Raw genomic sequence first — 15361 nt, forward strand, 5'->3', positions numbered from 1 at the left:
CTGTCCAGGTAGCCACAGACATCACCCTCATGTGTGCCCTTCAGCAGCCAGGACACCTCCAGTGCTGCACAGTGTGGTATTGTGTCACAGTTCAGGCTCACTATTGACACCCAAGCACAAATCTGTGACTTCCACTTGTCTTGTGTTCATATTAAGATGTCGTAAGTTGGAAGAGGTTCACTGTATTTGAAATGTAGTGCTGAACAGTCCTGAGGTTCTTTTATTCTCACGTAACAAACTCTTAACATAAGCTTGCTTGCTTGACAGTGTTAATTGTGTTTTGTTTTTTTTTAAAATCATTTTCAGGGGGGGTGGGGGTGGACATACTTGACTGAATTCCAAACATATGGACAAGTTCCATCTTTTGTGGGATATTCACGACAATTCCAGCACATGAATGATAGCAAATAAGCACAAACTGTGTTGCCAACTAGTGCTGTTACCAGGGCAGGGACAGAATGAAGGTGCTTAGGAAACCAGCACTATTGAACCACCTCATCCTTCCTGCTTATTCACAAACATTTGATGCAGCCTGCAGCGTAATGCTTTTATGCAACAAAATCTTGCAGTAGTTTTCTCATCGTCTTAATTGGTCCAATATGAAATACCAGGCAAGATACGAATGTCATTGCCAGCTTCTGAAAAAAAAGGAGTAGGAACATTTAGTGGGAGACACTGAGAAATGCCTTTTAATCATGACTGAAAAGTATCAGACTAAGAGAATTTTTGTGAGGGAAAAGGAGGAAAATAGAAACAAGATTGGTTTCATGAAAGGCAGCTGTGCAGAAACAGCAGACTTTGTAAAAGAAGATCATCTTGTTCCACAGAAGTATTTTATATCTTAGCATTGACAACCTTACAAGTCGAATCTCCAATAGCAATAGGTGAAAATCCAGAGTGAATGTTAGTTATTTTCTGTGACTGTGAATTGTTACCACAGTTGGTAGTTTTTTATATTCAGCATAAGGAATGTGTGGTCTCACATTGATTTTAGACAAATTGCAAGAGAAAATTTTCTGCAGCTTTTTCTTTTTGAGTGAAATAAATATAAAAAATCCCACAAAATAGAAATCGATTCAATTTTAGCTTAATCAAGCAGGTGTGTTCAACTTCTAGATTCTTTCTAGTGAAGTTGTTTTAATCAGGATAAGGATTTGGTAAACAGGTAATTGCCTTTGGATGGAGGCGCTGTACTGTGCATTTTGGGTAGAGAATAGCACTCAGAGTTATGCCTGCTTTCTACCAGCATCAGTAGACTGGAAAGTCAGAGAACTTTTCACCAGGCATTATTCAGTGTTTTTCTCCTCAGGACATTTGAGCTGAAACCACCATGCCTTTTTTGTTTCCTTTGCACTCTGATACTGAAAAGTAGGTTCTAGTCTTGTTCCAGATACAGAAAAATAGCAGCCTTCAAATTACAAGTGCAGGTTGATGATCTCGAGCGGTGAACATACAGGACTGAAAAATGTCTTGATGGGAAAAGTTAGACACCTATGGATAGTTCTTGCTCCAAACTGAATCCTTGGAGGAGAGGTTTTAAGAGCTAGTTAGGTTGTTAAATGTGCAAGTAAGTGGGAGGTCAGATTTTCAGCAGAATAATCTGGGTAAGTGCCTAAAACCTGTTGTAGATTAGATGCTTATCTTGCTGACGCAGTTTGAAATTCCACTGTTAAATTATCTGCATGTTCTGGCACCTAACTATTGGAGAAAAATCTGATCTTGTATGTTAATTTTAGCAAGTAATTAGCAATCTGCCCTACCATCAATATAGCTTCCTGTTCCCTGGATGGAATCCAGTAAGCATGCTCAGGGTATATGCAGCTTCATCACTTAATCTGGCATGAGACCCTCAGTCTTCACAGAAGACTGATCAAGGGCTGATTGGTGAGGGAAACTACATCACTTCAGCACATTTAACATTGGCCTCATTGCAAAGATTCCATCCAGGTAAGTACTACAGCCATGTAAGCATCCCCCAGGCAGGCACTGAAAACCATACTTCTTCAGTTCCACTTTTGGAAGAAATAATCTTCATGAGATCATAGGAATTATTCTACTAAGAGTAAAGTAGGATTTCCCATAAATGCTCTGTAGTATAAGGGATTTATCTTCATCGAATCATTTGAGTTGGAAGAAATCCTTAATGATCATCTAGTCCAACTTCTCTGCAGTGAAGAGGGACATCTACAGCTCAATCAGATTGCTCAGAGCCTGGTCCAGCCTTATCTTCAGTGTCTCCGAGGACAGGGCTTCTACCACCTCTGTGGGTACACTCTGCCTCACCACCTTTATTGTAAAAAACTTCTTCCTTACATCCAGTCTAAATCTCTCTTCTTTTAGTTTGAAACCATTTCCCCTTTTCCTATCACAGCAGACTCTGCTAAAGAGTGTCCCCTTCTTTCTTAGAGCACCCCATTGAAAGGCCATTCTCAGGTCCTTCCCTTCTCCATACTGCACAGCCCCAGCTCTCAGCCTGTCCTCCTAGGGAGGTGTTCCATCCCTGGGATCATTTTTGTGGTCCTTCTCTGCATGCACTCCAACAGCTCCATGTCTCTCCTGTGCCGAGGACTCCGCATGTGAACGCAGCGCTCCAGGTGAGGTCTCACAGCGCAGAGCAGAGGGGCAGGTCACCTCCCTTGCGCTTCTGGCATTGCTGCTTTTGCTGCAGCCTGGGTTGTGGTTGGCTTTCTGGGCTGTGAGAGCACATTGCTGGCTCATGTCCAGCTTGCCACCCACCAGTACACCCAAGTCCTTTTTGGCAGGACTGTGCTCCATCCTTACACCCCCCAGCATTAAATTCTTGTATTCATGACTAATTTGGGAAGAAAAGAAGGTGCTGAAAGCTTAACACAAAAAGGCACAGCTCAGCTGTTGGAGATCAATGTTCACTATGCTGTTCTGGCACCACATTAGCTCTGCATTTGTTAATTTGTTTGTATTTCTAAGAAAAGATGAGGGAAGTCATCTCTTAAGATCTTGATAGTCACTTAAAGCACAGTTGTAGTGCAGTGTTCTGTCACTGTATTAAAGAATAGAAACAGGCTGGATGCAGATATAATTTCTGTGTCCTTTAATGTATTTTAGACTGCCAAAATATTGTAAAGCGAACATAGTATAGCAACCAATCAGGTCTAAAATAGCAGATTACTTCATGAGGTGTAATTTCAAGTTACATGAAGTGTATGTAACAATCTGATAACTGTGATAGTACCAGTATATATTCACCATACTTCAGCTTTCCTGATCTCCATCACAGGTCACTCACATCTTCAAAATAAAGTGGGACATCACAGTAATGGGGTTTTAATACTTTCTATTTTTCCAGTACTAGTAGTTGATTCAATTGGTGTATCTGTAAGAAACATGCACAATGCAAAGCACTCAGAAAACGTGTATTTTATCTGAGACCATTTTGCTTAGCACTTTCACTGCATTGCATCAAAGGACTGCATGAAATTCCCTCTCAGAAACGGTTACCTTGGTCTCTTTTACTGACTGTACCCTAAATCAATGACAGGAAAGGAGAGAAATGGAATTGTTTACTTTTCTGATTTAGAAACAGTGCTCTTTGCTGTTTTCTCTTCAGGGTGGAGCTTCAGAAGTTCTAGTTCATTTTTCCAAGTCCTTTACATAGCCAGGAACCTCCTGAGATACAGTACTGGAGTGCATGAATAATCATTCCTGCCATGTCACATATTTTTTAGCTGTGTCTTGACTCTTTCAACTGTGTAGCTGCAGTAGAAGCACAGCATCATTCTCTAGGGACTGTGCATAAACCTGGTGAATTTCTAAGGGCACTTCAGTTGCCGTATAACAGCTTTTAAAAATATCACAGATGCATGAAAAATGAAGTGCAAGGGCTATGAAAATCAAAGCTCATTTATTGCACCTTGTTTACCTACTTTGAAAGCCATTCAGATATCTTGATGGATAGTCACAGATCCAGTCTTTGCTTGCAGCCAGTGCTGAGTTTCTCTCCCTTGGCTTTGTCTGTTTTCTTGCCTCACTGACTGGCAGTATGATACAGGGCTGAATATTTTTATTACGCTCTTTAAAAGCACCATAAAAAGAGAGCTCTTCAGTGAGCTTGCAGAACTCAGAAGATTAATAAGAAAAGCTTGCACTTCCAGTTTTGTAGAATGAAATCATACAACATCATGAAAAGATGTTGTATTTGGACTATTAGGACTAGATGGGGCAGGCAGAGCTGCTCCTTGTGGAAGTTTTTTCCTTTCTCATGACAAGGAACATCGGTATCTGTCAGAGTGAATGTTTAGGATGGTGCAACTACACTATTTCCAGTTCTATCCTACACCATAAACCTGAGCATAGCTTTAGGGATTTCTGGAGCACTCAATGCCCATCTGTCACCTTCCGTTTTCCACCAGCATTCATTCATTATTGTGTGCAGCAAAGTTCCCATCTTATGTGTGAACAGTGACCTTTGCTAAAGGAAGCTGTTTTTTCTCAGGCTCAGTCCAGTCAAACTGATGACCACATTGCAACCTCTTCCATGTATGGAGTACTAACAGAGCTGCTATTAACAGTCTGAACAGCAGACCTTTGAGTTGACAGGTGGGGAGACCTATCTCCATTTGCCCTTAAAACAAGTTTTTTTCTGTAAGTATCCAGGAGCCGCTACTGTATGGGCTGTGGTGTTGTCAGATTTATTCATTCAGTTTTGGAAATTAGCATGGAAATTAACCCATACAGCCGCACTGTGTTACAAAAATGAGGAGTAGTAGTGCTTAAGTGTGACTTCTTGCCAGACTTGAAAGAAGAAGAATAAGAAGAATAAATATTCAGAGATCTGACGGTTCATCAGTTTGACAAAATGGACTTGAATGTTTATTTGAGGAAACAATATTATTTGGCATATTATTCACGTAACACCAAAATGTTCTAACGATGAAGGTTAGGCACATATTGCAGCTGTCGCAGAACAGAACTGCAGAAGACTCTCTTTTGACAGCAAAATCATCTCTGACTAATCTTGTCATGCACATATTTTAAAAAACAACATAAGACAGTTATGTCAGTCAAGGACAAGGACTTTGCTTGAATTAGTGTAATGTGAATCAGGCAGTAAATGCCGGGATCATTCTTGAAGTCATTTTTGGTGCCTTGTGCCTCTGACTTAAATGATCTCTTGGACAAAGAAATATGTTGAAAGCTAAAGGCATTGTCACTGTTTTAAGAGCATTCAAGAGTGATTTATTGAGTTTGTCGTTTCCCTTAGCTTTGTGTATCCCATCAGTCTTCTTGCTAGCAAGAGAAGAGGCCTGAGAAGCCAAAAGTTAAAGTACAGGATGTGATTGATTGGCTTTCTATAGACAACAAAAACTGGGAAGTAGAAGCAACATTCTTGGTATCTGTAAGCAAAGGGCTCAATCATTCCTTGTCTGAAAGTCTAGAATGCCTTTCAGAATCAGCTTTACATCAGTCTTCAAGAGTAAGTATATCTTCTTATTTCGTTCTCATTTTGAATGATAGCCCAGAACAACAAACTCTGTACGGTCTCCCTTTTGTATACATAAATGATCATTATTAATTATCGGATTTCTGTGGATTTTATCTTCACTTCTGTCTCTTAGTGAATAGTGGTTTGAAAGTCCACAGACAAAAGAACTGAGATTCTACTCCCCTTATGTCTCTTTATGTGTGCATCAGCTCCATCATCATCCAGATGAGCCATTTAGATGTTTTGTGACTGGAAACATGGTTACCCCATGGTTCTTCACTGCAGGGAAAGTGAGATGGATGGATGGACTATCCATAGTCCCCCCCTCTGAGATCTTCTGCAGAATAACAGCTAAAAGCTGAGACTGCCATTTTGTGTTCTTATTCTTTCTTTACAATCTCTGGCCAGTTGATAAACGTCCTTCAGCACAGAGTATTTCCTCCTCACCCCATAGCAGTGGTACCATCCAGAAACAGAGCAAGACTTCAGAGGTTCCCAAGGATGCAAGAACCATTTACAATATACTGGTCTCTTCTTGGTATTGTAAGAGAAGGTAAAGTACAAAGAAAAAGGAAACCAAAATTAAATAGTTTCAGCACAGGCATTTCTCAGGTTAGAAAGGAAATAAATGGAAAATGTTTTTATAAGTTTTTATTAACACTAATAAGGTAAAGTAGGTATTTAAAAATACTTGTGAATGACTTTTAAAATTCTTGTGTTTGCTTTACTTATCACTTATTTAATGTAAATGTTAAGAATTCACTAGGGAGAATAAACTCAGCACTTTACTTAAAAGTCAGTATCTTCTCCACTTCAGCTAAAGCCTGCGAGAGCTCCCAGTGTTCATTTGCAAGGCTTGTAACTCTTCAAGTGCTGTCTGCAAGAGGACTTAGGAAAGTCTGCAAGATTTGCCTCTAAGCAGTTCTTAGCCTGAGTGGTTTTTCAGCTCTCCTGTATGAGGAGTCTGATAGCCCCTGCTTGGCTCTGGGAGAGCAGTCAGCGTGTTGTGGATTAACTGACCCTCACTTAGGTGCGCACTGTAGCATACTGCCTTTGGAAACTGGATTGTGCCTGCTTAACCTCTGCAACACAACTCTGAAATATGTGCTGGGATAATTCTACATGAGTTCGTTTATCAACTGTATTCTGCCAGCTGCTAAAATACGTGCTGATTTTATTTATTTATTTATTTATTTTCTTTTCCTGCTAGAAAGCTTTGTGCTTCCATTTGGGCTTGTGCTCAGGCTCTGACCCAGAAGAGCTGTTCTGGGGTTGCTGGTAACAGGCTGGTCTCCAGAAGTTCTGTTTAGCAGTTCACCTTTGTTCAAGGCTGGATTTATAGCCGTACTTAAATCCTGCTGACACAAGCCATAAATACAAATCTATAGCTAAACACACGTTTAAACACTCTGAGAAGAGATGAATTTAATGCCAAACTCAAATACTTTGTTAATTGCTTCTTTGTGTGGGCACCCAGAATTTACTGGGTCCTACCTTTGTCATAGAATATACAGGACCTCTTCTCTTTAAATATTTAAAGCAATCCAACATAAATTCTTGAAAACTATGGATCTTGATGTATTGGTGGCAGGTTTTTGCCACACATGCAGTCTTACCTTTTGCTAGCACTCACATCACAGGTGACTTGCTAGTTGCTATGGCTTGAACTGAGTTCATGTCTGCTACCATCAAGAAACGTATTATGGATGGGAGACCTCTAGTTAAGATTCATGTATCATCATCACTTCAAATATTCTAAGAACAGATTAAACAAAATTCTGTATAATTTAAGGCCATATGTTCATCTGTGGAGGATCTGGAGTTTGTTTTATCCACCAGCAGAGGGATTGAGTGATTTGGGTAACACCAGGTTTTCCTGAAGGACTCTTCCAGCTGAGCTAGTGATCTTCTAATGACAGAAATGGCTGCCATTTGGATTTGCATCAGTGCTTCGCTGTTTGAAATAACATACATGTGAGCAGCAGCTGTGTTTGAAATAGGATATTCATCCTGTACTTTTCTGAGGGAAAAAAAAAAACACAACAAAAAAAGATGATCTCTTGGAAGTGCCTGATGAAGAATGTTGAGCTACAGCCTGTAGCTATGGCTGAGTTACCCAGCTTCTCCTCCAGCTTCTTTGTTTCATTTTTTCCTTTTTTCTCTGTTGCAGAAAGTACTTAATTAACAGGATGAACAACCATTAGGTGTTTGCCCTCCGCAGTTCATGCTTTAGCAGCAGAATGTAAATAACTTTGCAGTCGTTAACAAGGTTGAACTTGGAAAAAAAAAAAAAAAAGTGCTACAAAAGAGTATTTTCTTATTCATCTCACTGTTCGCAATGCTGCAAACTTGAGGGGCTGGAATCTCTTATGTAGAATATCAGATCTCACAGGGCTTACTGGCTCTCAGCAGCAGGCTTCAAATGAGGCCACAGATAGTTTCTCTCTTCTGTTTTTGAGCTAATTTAGAAATGCAGCTCTTTTGAGTATTGCCCGCTGGAATTTCAAACTGATGCAACAATCACATTGCCTTTCTTCTCCTTGGTTAGAAAATGGAAGCAGAATGGTTTTTCTGTTGCATGGAAATACATCTTGCTACATGTGCTGGCCCATCTGAAGGATATGGAAGCCAAGGAAAAAGCTGTGTCAGTAGCAGGGTAAGAGGGGCACAGTCCTGCTGCGTGGCCTGACCTCACCTGCTCACCTGAACTGGGGGATGTGTGTGTCCTCAGAGACATCTTCACCCTGATGACTGCCAGGGAGAGAGCGTAAGGCACTTGGCAGGACCTGCAGTGAGTGGAGAATAGCAGTGGCATTTATCTTTTCCATGATATAATTGGATTCACAGAAATTCTACATTTCTCACAGAATTAGCTGAAATATATACTTAATGCCACTACATCAGACACTGCATTTACCCAACTGTCACACACACTGCAAAATCTAGCTCAGTTTGTGTGACAGTCTGCCTTTTCAAAGCCAGAATAGCTGTAATTGTAAAGGACAGTGCAAATAATGATATCCTCAAACACAGGAACCTTGCATCTATGCAACTGCCATGTTTTGGATAATTGCTATGGAATATAGTCATAACATAGTGTCATCATATAGTGTAATTTAATGTAATGCATTATAATGTTTGTAACAAAGTAAGTATTTTATACTATATAAAATAATAATAACCCCAAGTGCAGCTAACACTTTAGAAAGTGTTGCATCCAGCTGCTGTGTTTTGGATAGTTGCTGTGGGGTGTAGCGTTACTGATGAAGTCTAACTTATCAATATAAGTGTCATACAGGGAGACCAAAGTTAATTTTGTGGCTCCCATGCCACATTTGGCTCTCAGTGGTAACCTCACTGGGAGCTGATGTAGCTGACTAACAGAAGAACTCAGTCCTGCTTATTAACACAGGGCTCTGCAGTTATAAATTAGTGCTTATTCATCTATGAAGAGCATTCGCTATCGCTGTCTGCAGCAAGAGTACAGAAAAGAACTCCAACAAACTCCAAACAGAAGAGCCTGTTGGCAGCCGTCACGATAATCAGAATAAACGTAGAGAGATACTGTGCTCAGCCCCTGTGATGTCTATCAGGGAGCTATTTCAGTTTCTCCCCGAGGCATTCACATCTCAGCCCATCTGTGTCTGATCCTAAATTACTTCTGACTGTGAGAGATAAGGGATTTCCCCATAGATAAGGGGAGTTGGGGAGGGTGGAATATAATTTCTGTGTTTGATATTTATATTAATGGCACAGCTTGCAGAAAGCATTTAATTCCCAAGATATAAAATTTAGGTGACACGAAAACATCAGTTAAGATTAGATATTAAGAAAAAGACGCTCCATCCAACAGCTGCTGTTTTCCCTTAAAAAACATTCCCCTTGATAGAGGATCAGGTGAAAACGAGTATGATGAACATTGAGAATGAAATTCTCTAATTGCACAATCCAGATGCAAGCCAAATGTTACAGCCTGGCAGGACTGAAAGGGAAAAATGAAAGAACACAGAACACTTCATACTGCAGTAGTTTCTGCCCTCAGTGTGTTTCCCAACCATGAGTGAAGTTGCTGATCTCACTTCTTGAAAAGGTGAAGTCATTTATCCCCATTTTCAGATCTTCATCAGGCTAGATGAAGCGTCTTGCCCACTAGTGGCAGAACAGCATTGTCCTCACAAAGAAGGTTCTCTTAAGATGCATCTTAGTGCTCACTGAGTGACTGCATCCTCTGCTAATGACAGGTTCTTCTCATCAGGTAATGGAGAAGGAGCCCTGCCTGTTAACTGCTGGAGAAATACACTGCAGCTCATGCTCGTCTTCTCCAACAGAGCACTTGGTCCAGTACATCTGCCATTGATTCTGGACCACCTAAAAACTGGGACAATGTGCAGTTTTTTAAATGATCCATATCTTCCCTTTTCACAGTGCAGAAACTTCAAGTGATATCAAATCCCGTCACATCCAGTATGTTCATGTAAAATGATAAAAGGCTGTGATATGCACTATTCCTACCTACAGCAAATGAAAAGGCTTTGAAAAAAAGATGAAAAAACATCTTTGGGACCACACTTACATGGAGATAAAACTTTTACATTTGGGAAATGCCTTCAGATAAGTAATATAGGAAAAGTCAGCTTGCATTTCCAGATCTCAGTTTCACCTATTTGCAAAATAAGGTTGTTTCCTAAACTTTCTAAATAAATTTCAAGTTATGGATGAAATCAAAAGTTGCACAATTCTGTTACAGTTTCAGGCCATTTCACACCTAAAAAAGGCTAGAGAAGAAAAAGGCTGTTTTGTATGCTGTGTGTATCGATGTAGCCTCACTAGTCCTGGACAATCTTTAAGGAGCTGAGCATCCAGTGGTTTAGTCAGTGGCTTCTGGTAACAACACCTAGAAACAGAGACAAGACTGATATTTGCAGTAGTATGCAGGAAAGTAGCTTGATAATTGCAGTGTTTCTGCAGATTGAAAGTGCTGCCTTTCACCCAGCTGTAGTCTTTGCGCCACATGAAAGCTAAGCTGTAGTATTTACTAATATTAACACCATGATTAATGAGTTTTACTAAGATGAGTTAGTAAAATCCTGCATTGGTAAGTGCTTAGCCTTATCTTTAGTAACGGCAACATTTGATAGTTTATGACATTAGAGAGGGGTTTTTTGAGTGTGGTGTGCTTAAATTTCCCCCAGGCCGTTTTTAGTGATGTTGAGATGGGCTTGATTGGAAAATTTAATGGCTTTTTCCATTTCCCTTGCCTTATGCCAACCTGATCTTTAAAGCTGCCCTTTCGTGATGTGTGAATTTCTCTCCATTTGAAGAACTAGCAGCAGATGCAATGTGGAAAGCAGATTTTATAAATGAGCTATTAGGCAGAGAGGAGGCACTTCTAAGATGTTCACAAGTTGCACAGCAACCAGAGGAACATAGTCATTTGATTTCTCAAATGACTCTGACTTTGACTCAAGGGAAAAACAGATTTGTTCTCCCCTTAAAGGTTTCTATCATATGTGATAAAGAGAAAATGTGTTTATCCATTTTTCTCCTCAAAAAAAGAGTTGTGCCTCATCTCTGAGAAACAGCAGTATCCGTTACCATGTAAATGACTGCAGAACACGCCTGGTCACAGCTCCCTTTTGTGATCTTAAGTGAGAAAATACTGCAGAGTAACCTTCCGTATCTCCTTGCTTTTAAGCCTAACACGCTGACCCTTTTCAAACAACAGATTTAAAAACCAACGAACCAAGTCAGGATCAATGCTTGATGTTCTTTTCAATTCCTGTAGAATTGTTTCTTTCATCAGCGTCCCCAGATCTGGCATTTCACCATCACACATTCAGGTTGTTATGAGCAACAGGTCTTTGCTTTTTTTGGAGTTCATCTTAATATCAGCTACGGTCCAGTTTCTGCTGTATGTGTGTGTAAGTAAATCCCAAATCAGATGTGCTTTTATTTTCTTTTCTCATGCCCAGTGGAGTGTCATGTCTCTTCTATATGAGACACAACAACCACATTTATTGTAGATACAACACGTAAATGTCCAACTTCAGAAATGCCTTCTATGCCTGCTGGAAATTTTGTTTTCAATATTAATTTTGGTCAGTCCATACATTTGAACTACCCATAGCCAAAAGCAGCGTGATTCTGATACAGGCTGCCTGCTACAACGTTTAAGAGACATTCCTTTTTCTTTCTGTTTCATGTGGGTTTTGCCATTTTGAACGCAGCAGTGATAGTGCTCTACTGGTATAGAGTGCTGAGAATTGCATATAGAAAAGTCCCTGTGCATCCTAAATAATACTGAGCAGTTCCGGCAGTGAGTGACTGTTTAAAAGATACGGGTGTGTACTGGAACTGTCACTAAGAAGTCTCTTTTACAACAAATGTGATCATCAGGTGACTAAGAACTACAGCAAATTCTAGGCACAAACCAAATATGTGGTAAGGAGAGCCATGTGTCTGTAGCCCTGGCCTATGTCAGCACTGTGGGGAACAGTATCTGCATGGGAGTTTCTTCTGGGGTTGAACACTAAGAAGGAATCTCTGGTATTCAGAACCCAGTCCCTTTGCCACCACATGATCTTCCTTCCAAGAGCTGCTTTGAATTATGTGGGTGAGAGAGTGCGTTGCTGATAAAACCTGGCTTCTCTGCTGGGGGATGAAGATCATGTCAGCACTACATCCCTTTTAAATATGTATGAGCCAAGTGTAATAAACAGTAGTGTCATCTTCAGGTTATTCGGAGGTCTCTTCTCGATGGATGCTGTTAGTACCACAGTCAATTGGAAGTGTGATTTTGATACAGATGTGCCCTGTCACAGGTGTTGTTACAGGCTTATTTTTATTGATTAGCGTATCTATGCTAAAACAGTTGGTTGTTTTTTTGGTTTTGTTTGTTTTTTAATTTAATTACAGCAAAAATAGCAGGTATCCTGAGAACAGAGATTTGCTTTTAAGCTTCAGAGCGCAGTGAGAAATCAGCAGACCAGAAAGGATAACTTTGCTGAATTGCTGAAATTGGAAGTGACCTCTGGGTCCAGCTGGTGCCATCTGTGCTCCAGCTCCAGCAGGGCCACTAGATCAAGGTGCCCAGGCCTGAGAAGCCTTTGAAGATCTCCAAGGAGATTCTACAGCCTCTCAGGGCAACCTGTGTCATTGCCTAACTTCATTAATATAGGTTAAAAATCAAATGCATAAATGCAGCCCTCTTGATTTTGCCGACATCTCTAATTTGCCATGGGTCTGAAAAGTTTAGAAACCCATGGGGCTGTCTAGTTATAATCAAGAACATAAAGTCTTCTGGCACAGGCCAGAAATGTTTTGGCTTGAGTCTGAAATTCCAAGGGCTGTTAGGTATTAAAACAGTCAGGAGTTGCAACCCAAGCACTTCTTGTATGGAGTCACCAAAATGCAATGTATCACCAACACAGAGCTGTTCGTTTGTGTTGGTTTTTTTTTACAGCGTGAAAGTAAACTTTCAAATGTCGTTTTTGCTGCTGTGATCAAAGGTTTCTTTTTGCTTCTGCTTAATCTCTTACATTTTACAATTGCTCTCTTCCTTAATAACAAGGCACATTTACAAATGTGCTGTCCTTCTCAGCAGATGTCACCTGGATGAACTTTACATTACTGCATGCTGTCTCACGCCCAGCCCAGCCCACACACACATATGCTGGTGTCCTTGCACAAAATCACGTGCAGCACCCCACACGCTCTGTAGACATCCTCTCTCCCTCTCTCTAACACATACACACATGCACACACTTGGAGATTTCCATCTTTTCCCTCCTGACTTCTTAAAGATGCTGACAGTGATTTGTTTGAGACTGTCGAGACCTGAAACGTTCTGAAAGAAAAGGCATAAGAAGAGAAAAAGCTCATAGTAATTTTAGTTGTATCGCTTTTGGATGAGGCTTTTTGTATCATGAGTAACTGATATACAGAAGGATGATTCAAATCTATAGAAAAGAAAGATCTCATAGAAGAAATCTTAAATCCTGTGTAGAAGAGTGGAGTCCTAACCCATACCCAGCCTAGTGTTTTATATAAGGATCTCTATAAGGTAAGAAAGAGCACACATGAAGTACCAGTCAGTAATAAGCTTTCTTTTTTCTTCCTCCTCAGTTTGTTGCTCAGCCCAACTGCCAGCAGCTGCTTGCATCCCGCTGGTATGATGGTTTTCCAGGCTGGAGGCGGAAACACTGGGCAGTAAAACTCTTGACTTGTGTCACCATCGGACTGCTATTCCCTGTGCTATCTGTGGCATATCTGATTGCACCGAAGAGCAGGCTGGGACTGTTCATTAAAAAGCCATTTATAAAGTTTATCTGCCACACCGGCTCATACCTAACCTTCCTCTTCATGCTCCTGCTGGCATCGCAGCATATCGTCAGGACTGACCTTCACATGCAGGGACCGCCTCCCACCATCGTGGAGTGGATGATCCTGCCCTGGGTTCTAGGTAAGTCAGGGACACAGGAATGCTTGAGCTGCAGTCTCCTGCCTCGCACCCATGGCAACTGTGTAGAGACTCATACTTGATCTCAGCATCATAATCATCATGTAAAGAGATTTGGCAGCCAGCTTCAGTAACTGCATGAAACAGCTGGGCTCCTTCTGGTACAACAGATCTTCTTGGCCTAGGGCTCTTCTGCTGTCCCTGTTGCCATCTGACATGCCTTTAGAGATGGCCCTGAGTAAACCTCAGCAGATATGGCCCTGTCCCTGCTTCCCACATCCTCTGTGCAAGGAGTGGGTGTAAGAATTAGCTATTGGGTCATGGTAGTATCAAATGAAACAACCTGAATGCTGGCTTCCTTCTGCTGTCTGGTGCATGGCAGGAGGCAGAGCCAAAGCCTTTTGCCTTCTCTCTGATGTGCTCTGGCAGTCAGCACACAAGTACCTGCCCTGCTTGTTCCTGGGCCACAGGATAGAAGAGAAGGAAGATAAATCTCACTCTGCCTTATGCCGCTGTGCTGATGTACACTGAACAAATCAGGATCAATCACTCTAATATATAGGCAGAAATACAGCAGGTTAAACCTGAGGTTGTTATCTGGTCTGGCTTGGGCAGGCAGAGCTGTGAAGAACATGGAGTGCCTGAACCCCAAAGGCAGGATGCACAGGTGAGGAGGTAGTTTAATCGCAACTTAAAAAAGGTAACTCAGGCCTCGTTATCTCATTAAACTAAGTTACGGCATTGAAATGTATGTGTTGGTAGAAACTTCAGAATAAGCTGACAAAGCTAAATGTCTTTTCTGAACTAAGGTGATCTCTTCATTTTATCCTTTCCTTCATGGTTTAAATTGAAGGAAATGGTGGGCACTTCAGCAAAATTGATGTGCAGATGAAAGGATAATCCATACAAAAAAAGCCTTCCAGAATAGCCTGCTACAGTTTTCTATTCTTACTTTTGAGTTCCTTTGTTTCAGATAAATAGGGTTATTGTGGGAATGCTTATTGCATGCAGAAATTAGAACAGTTTCACCCGATTAAAGGTAATTATTTATGAAATATCTTCCACTACAAAAGGGGAGAGAGTGAACAAGCACACACAGCATTGCTGTAACTATAGTAACCAGCAGTGATAACTCACTATAAATACAGTGTGTGAGTTCTTCAACAGACTCCTCTCCATTGATTTATTGTATGTTTTTGTGTGCATGCAAAGATTTGGAGGCAGCTGTAATAAAATTACCTTATTGGCATTGACATTTTGCTTGCCTGACCATTGACCTGCTGGCTGGAAGCTGAAGGGCTGAGACTGATATTTGGATGTTTGCAGCAGTTCATTTCAACATTATCTGCTCTTCAGATTGAGCTTCTAGGTCCTAAAAATAAATTGGGAGTGGCAATTCAGTGACCACTGCAGTATTATATAGTTAGGCATGGGTAGATATT

General features: G+C 40.8%; 1 protein-coding gene across 2 annotated transcripts in view; it reads left to right on the forward strand.

Annotated features, from left to right (window-relative positions):
• The window catches only part of TRPC5 (transient receptor potential cation channel subfamily C member 5), a 91617-nt gene that overhangs the window by 45385 nt on the left and 30871 nt on the right, over window positions 1-15361 (forward strand). For both annotated transcript variants that reach the window (XM_015860650.2, XM_015860649.2), the window contains exon 4: window positions 13586-13922. In XM_015860650.2, the coding sequence (XP_015716136.1) occupies window positions 13586-13922 (337 nt within the window). The remainder of the gene's footprint in view (window positions 1-13585; window positions 13923-15361) is intronic.

Source organism: Coturnix japonica, chromosome 4 (genome assembly GCF_001577835.2).
Source record: "Coturnix japonica isolate 7356 chromosome 4, Coturnix japonica 2.1, whole genome shotgun sequence".
In the NCBI taxonomy this organism is placed as follows: domain Eukaryota; kingdom Metazoa; phylum Chordata; class Aves; order Galliformes; family Phasianidae; genus Coturnix; species Coturnix japonica.